The sequence below is a fragment of the Anas acuta genome, chromosome 3 (genome assembly GCF_963932015.1).
Source record: "Anas acuta chromosome 3, bAnaAcu1.1, whole genome shotgun sequence".
Lineage (NCBI taxonomy): Eukaryota > Metazoa > Chordata > Aves > Anseriformes > Anatidae > Anas > Anas acuta.
In genome coordinates this window covers 42,712,563-42,731,127 of record NC_088981.1, presented here as the reverse complement: position 1 = coordinate 42,731,127, position 18,565 = coordinate 42,712,563, and the positions used below count along the sequence as shown (strand labels likewise).

At 37.0% G+C, this 18,565-nt stretch overlaps 1 protein-coding gene across 3 annotated transcripts in view; it reads right to left on the bottom strand.

Moving 5' to 3' along the window:
• The window catches only part of GALNT2 (polypeptide N-acetylgalactosaminyltransferase 2), a 92,059-nt gene that overhangs the window by 9,646 nt on the left and 63,848 nt on the right, over positions 1–18,565 (bottom strand). For all 3 annotated transcript variants that reach the window (XM_068676810.1, XM_068676811.1, XM_068676812.1), the window contains exons 8-13: positions 14,602–14,689; positions 10,791–10,878; positions 9,583–9,686; positions 5,362–5,488; positions 1,606–1,698; positions 1,324–1,407 (exon numbers count right to left, since the gene is read on the bottom strand). In XM_068676810.1, coding sequence (XP_068532911.1) covers positions 1,324–1,407; positions 1,606–1,698; positions 5,362–5,488; positions 9,583–9,686; positions 10,791–10,878; positions 14,602–14,689 — 584 coding nt within the window. The remainder of the gene's footprint in view (positions 1–1,323; positions 1,408–1,605; positions 1,699–5,361; positions 5,489–9,582; positions 9,687–10,790; positions 10,879–14,601; positions 14,690–18,565) is intronic.

The following is an 18,565-nucleotide window of genomic DNA, read 5'->3' as shown; positions in this document are numbered from 1 at the left end:
TTTAAACAGCTGCATAAACTGGAATTCACGTAGTCTTGAAATACCTAGACAAATGCATTCAGTACACTTGTTTGATATCAACTTATGGTCTGTCTGCCCCACAATAAAGCAAGGGCATATAAACTCCTTTTAAAACTTCACATTATTATTATAATCTTATTTAATAGTTCAACCTAACAGAATGAGCACAAGATAACATAGAATAAGGTAATATTACACTCCAGTAATGCTTGTTGCAGCACATTTTCCAGCAGAGCTTACAAGACATATTTCTTCTGGCAAATGAAACAAAAATAAATATCCTCTGGCACTTTTAAGAGAAAATAAAGAGTAACTTCCTTCCTCAGCATCATCCTGGTTTATGAGACCCTTTAGTATGTGTGGATCTTCACAAGTTTTACTAGGGCTGTGATAGCTGATAGTCTCGCATTCCCAGCCTGTATGCCACTAGCAGTTATCTAACTTTACTGACACAGTGCCCCCAGGAGGAAAAAAAGAAAACTATTCTTATGAGCCATGTTGCCAGTACTCAACTGACAACAGACAAACTAGTTTAGAGACTCAAATCTGACAGACATACATAGTAGGAGGTTATTGAACAAAAACCTTTTCATTCAAAGAGTGACAAATGTTTTCTTAGAGGATTTTTCATTAGATAGATGCATTCTAAAGCAACTTTCAATTTATGTCACGTATTGTGTTAATGCTCTAAGTGTTGACTCATTTTGCAGAAAGTATTAGTGATGTTACCACTCATTTCTGTTTATGCACATGCATAAAGGTTAGCAGTTACCCACTGACAGAGTAAGAGATGATAAAGATGACCACCCAGCTTCTTAGAACAATGCATTTACCAATGCTTGCAAAATTTACCAGGCTTTGTTATCTGCTAACTTGTGTTATTTGTACCATACTGAGATTCAGTCTTTTCACTCAGACAGGCACGTGCTTAGGTGAAGGCAAAGCTTTAAAAAGAAGAGAAGATGACAGAGAACATTGTGTCTTCAAGCAAACAGCCTGTGTAGGTGACTAACTCCAGGCTCAGAGAAGTTTAGTTCTTTGGACACTGTTCTCTAGAATACTGCGACTACAGCTGCAGTTGCATTTAAGTAGAAAAGAAAAAGATTACTTGGGAAAAATGATTTTTTAAGAATAGAACTAACAAAACTGAAAGCAAATAAGCCTACACGATGGATTTTTTTTTTTTTTCACAAATCAAGAAAATATATCTTTTACATCCAAGGAAGTAGAAAGAGAAACCAATGATTTCTGAGGAAGACAAATAAAGAAGTCCATGTTATTGCAGTTTCAGCTGAAACTCACCGCAACTCAGGATAAACATTTTCAAGATACCACTTGAAGGGCTTGCAGCTAAGTCTCTTTCTGAGTTCCATTCGGCTTTGAATACTAGAAGAGGAGTAAAAAAGGAACAGTTTTCAAAGTCTGGCTGTTGTATTTATATACAGTAGTGAATATAGAGGAAACTCAAGGTTCTCAGTAGAACTACATCTTAAAGAGATAACAGGAGATCCAGCACTACTTTTAACTTAAGAAGGCAGTATTTTGTGAAGAATAAATGAAGAAAAAGAAGCAGTTGTGACTTACTTGCCATAAGGTACATTTCTGGCTGAAGGCACTGCTGCATAATAGAAGTTTTTGTATTCATCCATCCATACTTCTGCTGCCCTGCGTGTATTTCTAGAGACAAGCATATGACATATAGGTTATTATTTTTCTCCAGCTGCAATTAAACAGTTTATTCTTGGTTTGATTTTAATCCTCCCTAGTGCTACATAGTCAGCTGCCTCAAGCCAGGCAGAAGATTGATTCCCTATTAAAGACCCACATAACAGAAAACCATTAGAAAGTCACACAACTGAAACCTATGCATTTAGAACAAGACTTGTGCCTTTTCCACACTCTTCACTACTTCATATTTTCATCTGGAATTTAATACATGTCTTGAAGATTTTTCTGTAAGCTTTAGAGAATTTGTTTGTTTTTGTTTGTTTTAATAAGAATAACTTGACAGAAACCAAATTCCATGAGTGTTTACCTGGATAAGCAAGCTAATTAGAAACAGAAAATCTCAACAATTGGCAGTATTCAATAACGTGTTTTACCTTGCTGAAAACAGATATGCTAACTTTGGCAACATATTCAGCCTGCATCTCACTATTACCATTATAGCACTCAACATTCCAAGACGACATAAGCTGTTGTGACATTTAAGGCTATGAACCAAGCAAGTCTGCTGCAGCTGAAGTAACAGAGGAGAGACAGCAATTAGAAAATACTTCTAATACTTTAGAAGTCAGAGTAATTATTACTGTAAGTGCAGGGGAAAAAATAACCAAGATTCTTTACTTCTAATGAAACATCTAAGATTTCTGTCTTTATGTAACTTGTGTCTTTAAATCTCCTTTTGGACAGCAAGATGGTAAGGTTTTTTTCCACCCCCTGGCTTCTATGTCTATGTAAAACTCATTTACTTATTTTGTTCATAATTTTATGCTTAGAAAAAGTCTTACTTGCAACACTGAAGCTTATTTTACATTTGGCAGCAAGTTCATCTTGAGCAACCAAAGTAAACGCTGTCAGCCAACAACTTCAATAGTACTCTTTCCAATTCAGAAGGCAGAAATAGCCAGGAGAAAGTCAGTAAAATTAGTAAGACCCCAAAGAAGCCAAGGTATGGAAAAACAGAGTGTAGGGTGCACTCAGCACTTACATTAGACCACAGATAATGAAACTTAGCATCATGCCATTAGAGACAGTTCTGCACGGACCAGACTGGGCTCTGCAAGGTTTATTAGCTCAGATGAAGTTGCATATTAAAGCAGCTGGCCCTACAGAGCAAAGCATATATGTGCAAAGCTAAACTGATCTAGTAAATCCTGCCAGATGCAAGCTGTGTCTGCCCACACCACACAGCCAGGAAGTCATCCCCTCTCCCCTCTCATAATACAGGACTCCCGGTCTCTCATCCAGAATCATCAATTTGTTTTGGCTGCCCAAAGGCAATGCACACTGACTAGTCAGCTAAAAATAGGAAGCTTATCCAGTGCACTCCAGAACAAGTTACACGCAGTCAAGGGACAGATGATTGTATAAGCTAACAAGTCCCCAGTTGCACAACCAGCACGGATTCTGTGCACCACGTTTCTTGGCACCAAGGTCCCACACATATCTGATAATATCTGCACCATGAGGGTATCATATTACCCTAGGTTTCTCATTCTATCACTGCTTTGTCTGTTTAAAGGAGCTTTGTTATATTAGTTTGACATATGAGACAGCTGACTGAGGAGGAAACATGACCTTTAACTATACAGCAAGTTGTCAACCCTGCTTTTAAGTGATATTCAAGTTTTCTAGGTCAATTCAAAAATAACTCCAGTGAAATAGAGAACTTTAATGGCATTGCAGCATTTCAGACATCTCAGCAGACAAACGCAATAAGCAGCCCACAGAGAAAGATAGATCTGGAAAGGGATGCAAGTTCCCAGGATGCTAGTTCATAGGCTTTAGTTGTCCTCATCACTTGCATCCAGGTGGGACCTCTTTTTCAAGTAATTTTGAACACAAGTGACCAGAAAGCAAAATACTACTAAAAAACACTGTCATAGCAGCTGTCAGGACATTTGAATGATCAAATTACAATGATTATTTGACTTCACAGCAACAAAATTTAAAAGTTTTAACCACAGTATAAATGCAGAATCTTCAGCCACTGCTAATGTGATATATTTCTGATGCATCCTCTATCCTTGCACACATACAGCCAGACCCTTTTCTTGCTTTTCAGATGAGTTATGTTTAAGTACCTATTTAATATCACAAGAAAAGCAGCATCTCGGCAACAGACCAAAGACAGAAAAAGCTGCAGAGCAGGAAAACTGCATAACTTTATTAACCATATTATTTATTAACCTTGATCCTTGTTACGACATCAGCATTTTAAAACCTACTGTAAAACTAAAACAGTTGCTTCCTAATCCTACATAATATGGTTTAATAGGTAGATCCTTCTATCCTCCTGGCACACACACTATATAGGGGAAGTTCAGATTGGATGTTAGGGAAAGGTTCTTCACCAAGAGGGTGGTTGGGCACTGGGACAGGCTCCCCAGGGCAGTGGTCATAGCACCAAGCCTGACAAGAGTTCAAGAAGCATTTGGACAATGCTCTCAGACATATGGTCTGATTTTTTTTTGGCACTCTTTTGTGGAGCCAGGAGTTGGACTCCATGAACCTTGTGGGTCCCTTCCTGCTCAGGATATTCTAGGATTCTATACTGGCAAAGATGTAACATATTAAGAGAGGATACTTCATCACTAGCTTTTGCTTTCCCACAAGTACTGTTACTCATTTTCACTGTAGCATGAAATACAGAACTCAAAGAAAAGGGGAGCAGAAAGATCCCTACTATGACTACTGGAAGAAATGAAGACTGTGACTTTATTTTAACAGACTTAAATTCATTAGTGTCACATTGCTGGCACAGCCAACATGGAAATAGAACAATTTATACCTCCAAGGTGATTGCTCAGCCAAAGGTGAAACACTATTCCAAATATATGGGCAGCTTGGAACTTTGTTCCAGACTTAAATACAACAGTGCTCTGTGCTGTTTCATGTTAAACAGTGTTGGGGTCCCATATTCTTCAAGGATAAATAAATTATTTGCAGCTCTGAACTCATGGAACTTTGAGCTGAGACTTATACTCCTTCAGGCCTCTAAGCATGGAGTCCTATACTCTAAAATAAAATTACACGGATGGTTCAGCTAGAACTGACTGAGCCTTGGTCAAAACACGTCATACACTCATGCAGTGCCTTAAACCACGTAACTTAAAACACTGTGAACATGAATCAGGATTACTGTTCTCATTCCACAGCAGAGCAACTGCGGAAATAGTTTGGTATTCCAGCTACTGCCACGCATTAAACCAACAGCAAAATTAACACATGTTAATTTGAGTTCTTAATACTGCTGTTTCTTAGGTCTATACAAAAAAGCATTTTAATCTTGTTACAAGAAGGGGAGATATGATATAGAATGAAGCTTTCAACAGCCTGACACAAATACCAGAATCAGTCTACACAATCGTTTATATATCTCAAAATTGATTGAAAGCAAAGTTAACCATTTCCTTCTCCATATTCTTTGTCTGCCTCTACTACAAATTTCCTCTCTTTTTTTTAAACAAACAAGGTTCTCCTCAGTCTGCATAGCTGCCTCAAAATCATCAGCTTCCTTTAAGGAAAAGGTCCTTAAAATGAAGTTACTGCCACCTGCTGATCATTTGAGGAAATCCAAAACATTGCTCTTTAAGTGAAGACCAGACTAAGAATTACCTTGCAAATACAGTACCACTCCCACCAGGAAATGTGTACGGATGCTGTTTACGGAATACATGACCAACTCTGCTGCAAGGGATGATTTCTAGACTCCCACCACATTGCCAAACTCGGAATGAGATCTCTGCGAAGAAAACATAAAACACCATCATAAGAGAATGTAATTTCACATTGTATTATTTGCAGGAAACCTGATTGTTGCTGAGATCGGTAAGATTTTTTTGTTTGGAGAAAAACCTACAACAGAACTAATGCATATCTGAGCATTCTACTTCATTATTCCCAAAGTTCAGAAGAAATAATTGTATTAACTTGGAAAGAAAACTGTGTCTTCTGTCATCTGAGGTTACCCAGTATTCTCCAAATTCACAAACCCTGCTGCACTTTGACAAAGATAGGTCTATGTTCTATTACTGTGTTTTACTTAAAAGTTAAGCAATAGTATAAAGACTTAACATAATTAATTATCTTTTCTAAAAGAAATCACCTAAAGATGAAATATGACAGACAAATTCAAGGCATGATAAAACAATCAATAGTTTTGAGCTGCTGACTTATATCAGATAAACACTCCCAAATGCTGGTCGTGGCAGAAGTTATAGCAAGTCAATATTGATTTGAGAAAGACTGAATGGGGAGGTGACATATATAAACTGAAGGCTATGGACTATACATTTCTAAGCCAATCTAGCAAGCTTACCTTGCTGGTGAAGACAAGGTCTAGAAATATTGCTGCATGTTTCTCAGCTTAGACAATTGATAGCACAAGTTACCTCCTGCCAACAGAAAACTTGTCCTCATTCATTCCCAGTAAGCACACTGGTGCTTCCAGTAGCACTCCTTCAGTTTTGATTATTGCCCTCTTTAGCCTAACAGCTGCCACTGGTCACCAACTCCTCCCCTTAGTTTCAAGCCTCTTCATCACCACTTGACACCTTGCCACAGATTTAAAACAAACAAAAACCACACACACAAACACTAAGCAGCTCTATTTCGATGTCTACTTTTAAGACAACACTAAGTGCCATTCTTCCTCCAGAAGCCTTCCTCCCACATACATGAATAAAAAAGTCACAAAACCCAGCATTTCTAAAATTAAAGTAGAAAAAAAACTATAGAGAGCATGTCTCACCAGAGGAAAAAAAAAATGGTGCTCTGATTTAAAACATTGACAAAGTAAGATAACTGCTTTTTTTCCTGAACAGTCGTTGCTTTTACACGGATTGCCTCGTATTTGCTTTACTTCAAAAATAATTGCTATTGCATCAAGGCCAGCTACGCACATTCATGAATTCTAAACAATCAACACAGTCCCATCTGTAGACAGATAATCTTCCAAAAATATTAATAGGCAGTAAGATTGTCTTTGGCAATAACTTATGACCTTGATTTTCAAGTTGAATTAACATGGAACAATAGGCAAAATGAATTTTAGAAGCAACTGAACATGACATTCTTGTTGTACATTTTTCACAGCACTTGATCTTCTCTTATTTTGAGCTTAGAACAAAAATAAAGAATTACAACAAATGATCAATGTTTCTATTAAACAAGTTAATAACAAAAGTGCTTTTATATTTCTACCAGAATAAACTACACAGAGAAGACTTCAGGCTTTCCCCTATCCAGCTCAAATTTGATCCCACTGTGCTGAAATTGTGAAAGCAGAGAAGTAATAATTTTCTTATATCACTTTGAAGCATAATTTATGGAGTTTTATAATTCCTGGAGTTTTGCTAGGAAGTTCAGACAGTGATCAGTCTAATGTGAGAGTTTGTTACATGCAGTGAGGCTGGGATGTTGCTTAGTGTAAGATAACAGCAAAATCTGACCAAAGACAAACACTTTTGCATTAGACTAACAAATGCAGCCTAAATGCTCAGAAATCTAGTATTAAGCTTCATTAAGTATTGGGAAGTATATCCCTCTCAAGTGAAGGGAGATTCTGGATAAAAATAAAGGTCAACGCAATATACTTAAAGGCCTTTCTTTTTTAAATGATTACTTTTGAACATTTAAACCAAAACATCACTAACATCTTCATTAATGATTTGATTGTGACCCAGATGTAGTTTAGAAATGCCTTGTGTATTAACTTTTTTTCATTATTCATAGCTTCCTCTACTGTGTGTTAGTGTTTTGTCATTTGATTAGTTCTCCTTCCATAAATGCTAAGAACATAAACCTGTAACTCAACACAACACTGAACAAACCTTGATCCGTCTTATACAACAAGCACATGTAATCAGTCAAATTTGGAAACAACGTGAAAACGCACTATCTCTTCATGATAAAAACAATCATTTGGCTAATTTATGAATTGGACTGCAGGCAAAATACTGGAAGCCCATCTTGGAATTGGTAAAGTTGAACCCACATTAATATGAAAAAGATCTCAAGTGCTTTGTACATGCTTGAAGGAAAAATGCTAAGTTTTATAAAGTATAAATATGTTTAAACATATTTTGCAAGTCCACCTAGCAGATCACCTGCATGTAGCATCTAGAGGCTGATCGAGAGATATTCTGGAGAATGAAGAGGCCATAAAAGTGGGCATATTAGATATTAAACTGCACATCACAGATTTCCACTATCTGGCATATGTCATTTCTTGCTAATTAAATAATACACCATGCAATTTTTACACACCTTCTGTTAATCTTGCAGCTATGAACAAATAATTAGCTGTCTCCTGTCTGACTTTGCTTTTTCAAGCAGCAGAGAAAAGGCACCCCAAAGTCTCCATCTCCTTCCTCCCATGGTAGAAGAAGGAACAGAATGCAGCAGAAGCAACAAACAGCTTTTTGCATGCAGACTTTCCACCTAACCTAGAGTAACAAGTTGTTGCTTGTGCCTTTTACTGCTATCAAGTCCTCAATTATCAAAGCACACAAGCAGCTGTTAAATTTTCAGGAAAAACTTAGTCACTCAAGTACATGTTTACAGCTAATCAAATATTTAAGTGCTTTAGTGGCAAAAGAGGTTCTCAGAGAATGCAAGTATTGCTGTAGTAAGCTTCTCCAATGACTTTCCAGGATGTTTTAAAAAGCAAAGAACAGTTACAATGTTCAAACTCCTACAACTTAGTCACATGCAGCCAAAATGGGGGGTGGGGAATAGAAACAGAAAGTAATTGTTCAGAAGGTGCGGATGTTTGAGTCCTACCCAGGAAGGTCAGACAGCAGAACATAAGGATGTTATCTTCCAGCCTTCAAGTTCTTTACGCAAGTTCAATGAAGTTTAGGGTTTTGTAGATTGCACATGCAATAGAGAAGTTTTAATCCTTAGAACTGGTCCTAAAACACACTTATCTAACTTGTCTGAGATGCATCTCTACCTCGAAAATAGAATGACATACTGCAAGTCCTGAGAAGCTGCAGAGTTTGGCTCCTCCTAAATCACTTTTAATACAAGTATACCAGTCTTAGCTGAAAAAAGTCATTCCACAATACTGCTACGCAAAAAGCCAGACAACCCTACTAATGCTAAATCTAACCACAATGTCAAAGAAGCAATGCTTGATGTGCAAGTTCTCTTGGCCCCTCCTCCTTCTTCCCCTAAATCCCACTCACTCTAACATGTGAAAACAAGGAATTACAGCAAAAATGCTTTCACAATCATAATTATTTTGTTGGGCTAAATTACAGGTATAAAACACTAAGGTTAGATGCCAAGCAATATAGTAGGATCAATGATAAATAATAGACCATTCTTCGGTTAGCTAAGTTTCGATTGATTTCTTAAAGTGTATGTAAGTACTTTAAACCCATGATCTCCTACGTTCTGCTTGTCATTAAGTTTCAGCATCTTAAATATCAAAAAGTTGTCAGCATTTAAATACCATTTTTTAATCTAAAACATTAGAAAATGATATGACTTTCAAAACAAGGTATCATTTTGGGAATTAATTTCCTATCTACATCCTGAAGGTTGTTTTTTGCATGCCAATTTTCATTCCTTTTTTTTTTTTTTTTTTTTTTAACTGTGGAGTGAGCAAATACTTGCATTTCCTCATACGTAATTTACAATTCCTACCTGTTTTAATTCTTTTGCTGATGTAAACCTTTTGGGTTTTGCCAGTAACGCACCTAAAGTTTTAACTCTGTTTCTTAATCCTCTCCACACAAAACCACAAAGACCATGAATCCATGACAGTAAAGACAAAAGTTGAAAGGTGCTTTCTTTCAGAAGTGATCCACTGGTAAATGATATACTTACCTAAGTTTTCTCCACCCCAAACATCCATCATCATGTCATACTTTCCTAGTTCTTCAAAATAGGATTTATCCATCACAAACAACCCGCCAGCTATCATGGGTGTCCTAAACAGACAAGAAAAATTAAATACTTATAGAACCATGAATTGGGAGGTATCTATTTGCATCTCAAGTTTAATACATCCTTGAAAAAAAACTGCAATGTTTTCAAAGGCAACTATGTTTACATCTATCACTTCAAAGTTTGTCTGCATACCATCATACAACATTTCTACAACAGGTACAGAACTACGACCACCATTGAGCTTCTGAGTCAATTTCCAAATTTCCATTTGGCTCCCAAGATGTCTATTTAAAGACTGGGAATATGTGCCAGCAATAAAATATTGAAACTGATGCTGTATTTCAAGCTGTCAAAACGTATACAATTTAAACACAAAATGATACGTTTGATATCTGGTTTTTGTTAAAGTAAAATAATCTAACAATGACCTTTAAAGCTAGGTGGTCTTTTTTGTTTGTTGGTGTTGTTTTTTAATAATCGATTTATTTGACAGTCTCAGAAGGCTACACAAATATGAATGACGTTTCCATATTCCTGAAAGCCATGGAAAAGATTCCTTTTTAGACAGAGAAAATGAGTTCTAGCTTTGTTTAATCACCAACTACTTGGTCCTGAATCCATTTGTATTTTTAAATCTATGTCAAGTCTAATTGTAAATATATGGTTGCTATATCTCATTGCACGTCATTTAAAGCAAAATGACACAGACAAGTAAGTTGACTTAATATTTTTTTCTTTCTTATGGGAAAACAAAGGATGCAAATTCTACACTACAGACAGTGTCTGTTTTTCAGTATTAGACTTTATAATTAGCAAGGTAGTGTTTCCATTTGAACCTCCCAAACTGGAAATATTAGCTTTAATCTGTTTTGAAAACACAACATACACAAAAGTAATAGCTACATGAACAGTATTAGAGGTACACTCTGCTTCAAGCTATATTCTTCTAATGTCCTGAAGCAACGTTACACTCTACATGATTTATTGTGTATTTAAATCATCAGATAAACTAACCAACACTAATCCATTTGCAATGAAGAGCTCTGACAGGAATAGAGTCCCATGAAGATGGATCAGTAAGTTTCTTTTACTCAAAAAAATGAAAACATTATCTATCAAAGGGAGAAAAAGTGGGACAGACGCACTTTATGGGAGCAACTGGGTTTCCTTGCCGTGCTCTTCTTTGTTCTGGTGTCATGTAATCCCATTTGAACACCAGGTTCCAGTCAAAACCTTTAAGAAGAAAATGATAGAGAATAAGTAAGGATATTAAAAAGACGGTGGTCATCGTTCAAGTTGTAGTAACATAATATTGACCCAAACCACTTGGAACTGAAATTTAAGTTAAAAATTTTAATTTGTACAACCTTATGGGTAGAAAACAAATGAGGAAAAGACAGGATAAAAGGTAAAGACGTTGGACAATAAAAAAAATCAAATCTGAAATATAAAAAAATGATTTCTCTTGTTGCCATCTATTACACAAAGTAAGAAACCCACTCAACAAATGAGAAAGTATAAGCCTTAAATAAGAGATACTGGATTCATGCATAAGTCATATTGAACATCATATGAGAATCTTCATCCCATTACAATTGCTCTCAACAGTTCTTACTGTACAATTACATTTCAAGTCTACGCTCACATTTATGCTTACACAAACTTCTCAGTACTCCTCTCTATCAGCAGCAGTTCTCTATCACAAAGGTTGCAACAGATTATGTAGCTCCCACTTCTCTTACTAACATTCTTTTAAGTTCATCCTTTTCTACTGCATGCTCCTAAATACAGCATGTTTAAACCCAGGATAAGTGCTGGAGAGCCAGAAATCTTACTCTTCTTATGCAGGTACATGTGTCTGCATGCACAGCAGGAGAAGGTCCGGACCTTTTATGAGTTAAGAGCAGAAAAAGAGTTCACCAGTACAAACAAGACCAATAGGTCACCTCCAGCAGCTTTCTGCCTGCCAACAGTTTAAAACACCTTCCTTTAGGCAACGATACAAGAAGCACAACAAGTATAAAATGACCCTACTACAGGAAACACTAACTATTTTTGATCTGGGCTAGACCATTAAGCATGAACCTCTACCAAAAAACTACAAAGGCTACACAGCGCTCTCCCAATATGCCTAGCAAATCAGCCTTATACAGACTGCCTGCTGCCAAAAGCATTTAGATCCTATGAGGTAATGTAATGAATGATTTCCAGATTTCTGTTGCACAGATGTCAATAGTTTTCTTTCTCTAGCATAAAGATAAAGCAATTACTTTCTGGGGAAGTGGGAAAAAATTAGCTAAACAGACAAAAATTATAGTCCTACAGGTTGTTTGTCTGCACTAATAAATGCACATGGTAAGGACTGAGGTGGAGAGTTTGAAATGAAAGTTTAGTTCTCAACTTCCACAATACTTTTGTCTCATGCACACAATACAGAAGTTATCCTAAACAGTCTTTACAACATGTATGCCAAGTCTTCCTCTACAAGTTTGAGCGCTTCATAATATGTTGCGCTGTAAAGATGAAAGACCATCTAAATTCTGAAAAACTCCAAGTAGCAAAACAGTAAAATGGCTACAATTGATAGCAATGCAAAGCCTTCAGCTTGAAAACAAAAATGAACTCCAATCTTTCCATGCAGTTAAAAAGTCTCATTTCATCATACATACCCAGCAAAATTACTTGCATCTGGGAAAACCTGAAAAAACCCTACTGTTCTCTGGCACAAGTGGTAGAGATAGTGTTACGTACACCCTAGTGAACACAAGGGGTCTCTTTTGGAACACAGCACAGTGTTGCTAACTGAACAAGTGTATAAATTGTCTACCCATGAAAATGTTTTTTCCGTCTCCATTTTCACTGAGTCTGGGAAAAAACTGCACTCAATGAGATAGTATCAGTAACTTTGTAAAAGGAGTATTTTTAAACACAATTTAAACACAAGTGCATATCCAGTATGAAATTCTATCATGGGTAAATTGCATGATAGGCACAACCTAAATTATTAGATCTCAGTTAACTATAGTTTATTTCAGTAATTAAAGTGCTTCTCAGGGTGTAAACAGTTTTACAAGCCTTCTCCCCTCCAAAACAAATTTGTAATACAAAGTGCATGGATTTAGAAGCGGCCAGACTTCAGAATTATTTCAGCCCTGTCCTCTGTAGAATTTGCTGGATGGTTTGTCTTGGGTGATTAAGTCTTTTGCAAAACAGACCAGGCACAAATGCTGTCCCAGCTGTCTCAGCTCTCCATGCTTCAGCCACACAGATACTCTAAGGTTGAAAGCATGGTTTGATTTCCATGTTTAGATTTGGCCCCAGTGAAAGTGTCCTGTGATGCCAAATGCTATAGCACCCCTCATGCGCTCATCTGTCCTTTGGGAACTGAAAGGGAATATATTATTCACACTTCAACATACCCCAAATAGTATTTAGATATTGCTATGTGAAAAATGTGTTGTTAAAAGGCAGCTTCTCACTCCTCAGTACGGTAGTACAGAGGCTCAATGCACTTTGAAGAATCTATTTCTATTGTGTATGACGGAAGAAAATGAGCACTAAGGAAAAAAATGGGAAACAGATCCATAGATGAAGCATGAAAAGCAGTAAGAAGTAAAATGATCTCTCAATTCTCTCCCACTTCAGTTGGGAAGAATTAAGGAGCATGAACCCCACAGGAACCAATCAAAGGTTTCAATGAAAACTCCTCCTCCCACTGCAGACAACAATAAGAGCCACATAATGGTATAGAGATTTCCATACTTGCTGTATAATGAGTAGATTGGGTAAAAGCCTTAAGGTTTTAATAAAGCTGGCACACAGATAATAGCATAGTATTATATATTAGCATATTGTGAATATATCCACTGTAGGCAGTCTTTCAGAACATTAATTAAAAGGATATAGAAACTCCCACCTCCAGGTCATGACTGGAACTTGAAGCATATGCAACATTATGCAAATATTACTTTCATTTGGGTTTACTGGAACGAACACTTGCTGGCCAGATCTGGACTTGGATGTCACAGGCAGAACGGGCCTGAAATTGATTTTGCCTTCCCCACTCTAGAAAGCCCATTCAGAAAAAGCTGAAACAACGTGGGAACAGCACCAGGCAAGTTCTATATTGTGGCTCATCTTATGTCTGTTATGCAGACAGTACTTTCCAGGGTTGCAGGAACAATTGGGGGGAGGAGGTGGAGACAGCTATTTTCAATGTTAGATTCCTGCTAACAGTGAAAAAAAAACTTTAAAAGAACTTGTAACGAATACGGATTTTAGCATGTGGTTGCCCTCCCTCCTTCAGAAAAGGAGAGGAAGAATTCATTTTTACAGGGCTTCACAAAGCTTTTTGTTTCCTGTCAACAGTTTATACTAACCAGACAGTGAAACTGTAACATTTCTAAAATGAATTTACCAGGAAGTTTTGTAACAGTAAAGGTATAAACACTACAAAATTTGAGGTCACATTTTACGCTCCTCACAATTACAGATCATCACTAACAAAAACATTCCAAAGCTTTCTGCTTTTTCAGAAGCATTTAATTAAGCAAACCAGCATCTTGAAAAAACTCATAGGCACTGCATTGCTGATGGACTTCTAAACTACAGAGCAATTAAGGCCTGTCTTATCTAAAAACAGAATCATAAGCTCTGGCCATAAGCTGCTTCTGACACATGCACAGCGCTACAAACACTGGAGTGACTCTTGCACATTAGTAAAAGGCAGAATCAACTTATAAGAATTCGTATAATAAAAATGAACTGTTTTTAAAGTAGAAGACGATAAGGCCAATTAAAATCCAAGCCTAGAGAAATAACTGACATTAGAAATTAAGCTAGAAGCGCAAAAGGGAAGAGCAGTATGTTAACAGCCCATTCCACAACTGCAGTGATTATGAGTTTTGATTCTTGATGCTTTTTATTTTGTATTTGTATTCCAGTACAGGTACATACCGCCTTTTAAATCAGCTGACGCCCCCACGTACTGGAAGTTGTCCATATTAATTACATCAATAATAGGAGACACAACTCTGGTCTTGTCCTAAAATAAATATTAGAAAGTGATATTGAAATAGTGAAATCAATATACAAAGATTCATTCAGGATGAAATCCTACAGAACTGTGCAACATCTTATCAGCACTTCTCCCCCAGCTTTTCCCCTGCTTCAGCTTCTGACCCTGAGTAGTACTGCTCACCCTTGCTTCAGAGAAAATGAACCACACTATATAGATGAGAATCCACTCTGCATTCTAGGCTAACACATGGGCAAGTAAACCCCCCTCTTCTGGCTTGCTCTTGAAGCAAACTCGTACTTCAAAAGGCAAGAGAGCGAAGAGCACTTCCATTCCTATTTTTCAAACTGGCTCAAAGAGAAGAACTATCCAGGTAATACTTTCACAGCAAATACCTGGCCACACAGAGTACTGCAGTCTTATTACTTCAACCTTTAAGGAACATTTAGGCCTTGCTACAATCAGATAAGTCTTAGGTTAATGATAACCCGTTTCACACTAGAAAAAGAATCACACTTCACAGTCGGACACCTCTTAAAAAAAAAAAGCACCTCTTAAACTAATGAATGCTATTAATCTCTGGCAGCCAAGATTCCAGTGGCACGGATGCTGCATTCCTCTGTCTGAGCATGGTCTCACACACTATTCCGAGCAATGTTAATTACCTTAGCTCATGTGTTTGTCAAAATAGTTTTTAAGGGAAAAACATCTTTCCAGCAATTCCACATGCATCATCCATCAGGATAATAAGACATCTGTACTCTAGAAGGGACTCATCTAATATTAGAACACAGTATCATAGTTAAACCAATTCCTCTCCATGAAGTACCTCTTAAAAAAAAAGGATTTACATTTAGACACTGAAGCATAGCTGCTTTTGATCAAACATGTAGTTTGGGATCAAAATAGAACTTTGAGCGCCAAGATTTAGCACAATTCAGAGAGTACAGGCACCTTCTGAAGAGTATTATCACCAACTCTGTGAATATAAAAATGCTTTAAATAAACAGGGGGTATTTTGGTAACTCTGTTACAGAGAATCTGTTCTCATTGTTAAAAAATACCAACCTCAACATCTCCATTTTAAGTATGTACGCAGAAGTGTCTTCCAACAATACATGTATTCTGAGCAGTGGTTCAACAATACTTCCCCCTTATTAATCCAGTATTATACACAATAGGTCAATACTAGAAGCTAGTAGAACAGTCTGAGCTCATAACAAGAGCTAACTAAAAAGCAACTCCTTTAGTCAAACTCTTAGGTTAGGTCAATAAGATCATTAAAAACACATTTTCACTTATTGATTCTTAACTACCAAATCTGTACTAATTTTAGCAAACCAAACCTTCATAGCTGGCATATACCAGGTCATTCTGTATGCAAAAAATCATTTATTTTCTGTATTAGCCAAAAGGAGAATCCGAGTTAGGCCTTCAGCTTTCGGCTGACAACACAACCAACAGCTGATGACTTGTTATCGATTTTACATTTCTTTTAAGGATCAATTCAGCTATACCATATGGACCAAGAGTACATCTTTGCGAGGGATGTAACACAAATTGTAAACAGGCCTTCCACTAAGTATTAATTAGCTAGGTCTAAAACAAACTTGTAACACAGACAAAGACGACCAGCCTCTCCCATTCTGCTGCTGATCACATCTTCAGCTCACATTTCTGTTAGCTGTAGCCCCAAGTCTATGTGTTTAAGATGACAAGCATATGGGTTTACTAACAGTGTTCTACTTGGGAGGCAACTATGATTTATTGCACCTGAACTACAAAACCCTATGTCCTCCTACACCAATAAAACACTTCAGGTGTACCTGTGATCTTATTTTAGATATTCTAGACACAGCAATAAAGCTAAAGATCTTCTTTCTTTAAAGACCAACGATATCTTATAAAGAAGTTACCCAGCCTATCCTGTATTTGCAATACATCCACCAGCATGAAATAGAAAGGGTCATTTCACATTTGTATCTTTCTTGCTCTTTCCTTAGCTGAAACTGATGTGGTTTATACATTTGTGTCCATCTCTAACAAACATTTCTCGCAAAAAAATCTGTATTTTCTCAAATGGTTCACAGAGCTGAACCTGGTAGTAAGAACTGCCTAAGCTATCATCTGTCACATTAGGCAGACCTTAAGTTAGGATTCAGGTTTATCTCCACTATACCTCCATAAGGCTGAATAAGCAGGTAGCACATTGTCTCTACACATTCAGGATTTCCTCAGGCCATTACTGTTTATCTGATTAATTCTATCAATATCAGCACAAGAGCACCACTTGCGGCACTGTAAGCTTAAGTAACACATTAAGTTATTTCCCTGACACACAAACACCCAGGTTGCAACCATTCAGTTTGACGTACAACCACCACTTTCTGGGCCTGGGAACATGCTGTTCCTTCCACGATCTGAAGTGATAGATTTGTTCAGCAGCAAAGTGGACAAAATACTTGCACATCCTTAAGGTGACATTTTGCAGGGCACTGCAAAGTTGTTAATGCAGAAACTGCTAAAAAGACCTTGCAAGTCTCCAAAGTACATGGAGTTCAAAACCATCCACTTAAAATACTAGAAAGCAACTGCTCCTGTTAAATTGATAATGGAACACAATTGGAAAATCTTGTGCTTCTATGTGAGGATAATGGAAAGAAATAGCCTGTGAACACTGCAAGTCTCTAGTGACTGGAAATTTGTAGCAGACTGTTTCATTTTAATATTTCATAAGACGGTTATGTATGCTCTAGAGAGTTAGGCTACTATTAGATATTATTCTCATAAACCTTGGGAAATTATCCTCACAATTCTGCATGTATTGCTTCCTCCCCCCCCAACTCAGTACCCAAAAAAACTTAAAACACTTCAAAGATTAAATTTCACAACACTCTTAAGAGAAAAATCTAAATATTTTCCTTTCAGCAATACGCCAGTTAAAAGTAACTCATTCAAGGTCACAGAATCTCAGACAGATATGAGAAAGAAATGCACTTATTTTTTAATTCTAGTTCCTTAATCATTTTAAGATCTTTTGTTTAAAAATATTGTCAAAAGTGATGCAGGATCAGTTGTGCTATGAAATTAATTTAGTTCTGCTCCAGAAACTCCCTTTTTCCTGTAACTGATATTATAAGACTAGAACAAAGAGCTTAATAATAGAAAAGGGAAAAAGCAAAGTAGTAAAACATCCATAAAATAATCTAGTAATTACCAAAGTTTTCAAGATAATGGGTACTCTTGATTATTATTGATATTTGGGGATAAATCAAAGGGTTAAGCTCCACTGATTCCTTGTTTAAGCTCCCCTAACCAACACACACACTGCCCTGGAAGACAAAATGCATTTAGACAGAAAGCTTCTCTGCAGTAAGGAGCAAGGTGGGAGAAGGCATACCAGCTCCAGTTTACAAGGGTATCTGTACATTCTGACTGCTAAAATAGTCAGTTTGTATGTACATTTTTATTGCCTTAAGCCTTTGCTCAAATTGCTGAAGGAAATCCCTTGCACTGTCAAATCCCTCCAGGAACAGTAGGCAAGCATGGCCAACAAACAAGGACATTCTACCTAGGAAGCCACCTCAAAGAAGAACACTCTGGGATGGATCATCCTTCAACAGAAGAGAGGATCTCAAAGCCTCACGTCCTCCTTACACACGTAAGAGGTCAAACACACAGCTTTCAAAGGGAGTTACAGCATGTTAGATATTGTAGAACTGATTCCGTTTAAACTGTTTCTGGATGCTATAATTTTTATATTTTAAAACACCCAATTAGGCCCCTAAAGCTCCCACAGAATTAAATATCAAGTGGGCAATTCTGAAACTGAAGGAAAAAGCAACCCTCCCACCACACACAGAATAAATGTAGCAGAGCATCAGAAAATGCTGCATTGATGTT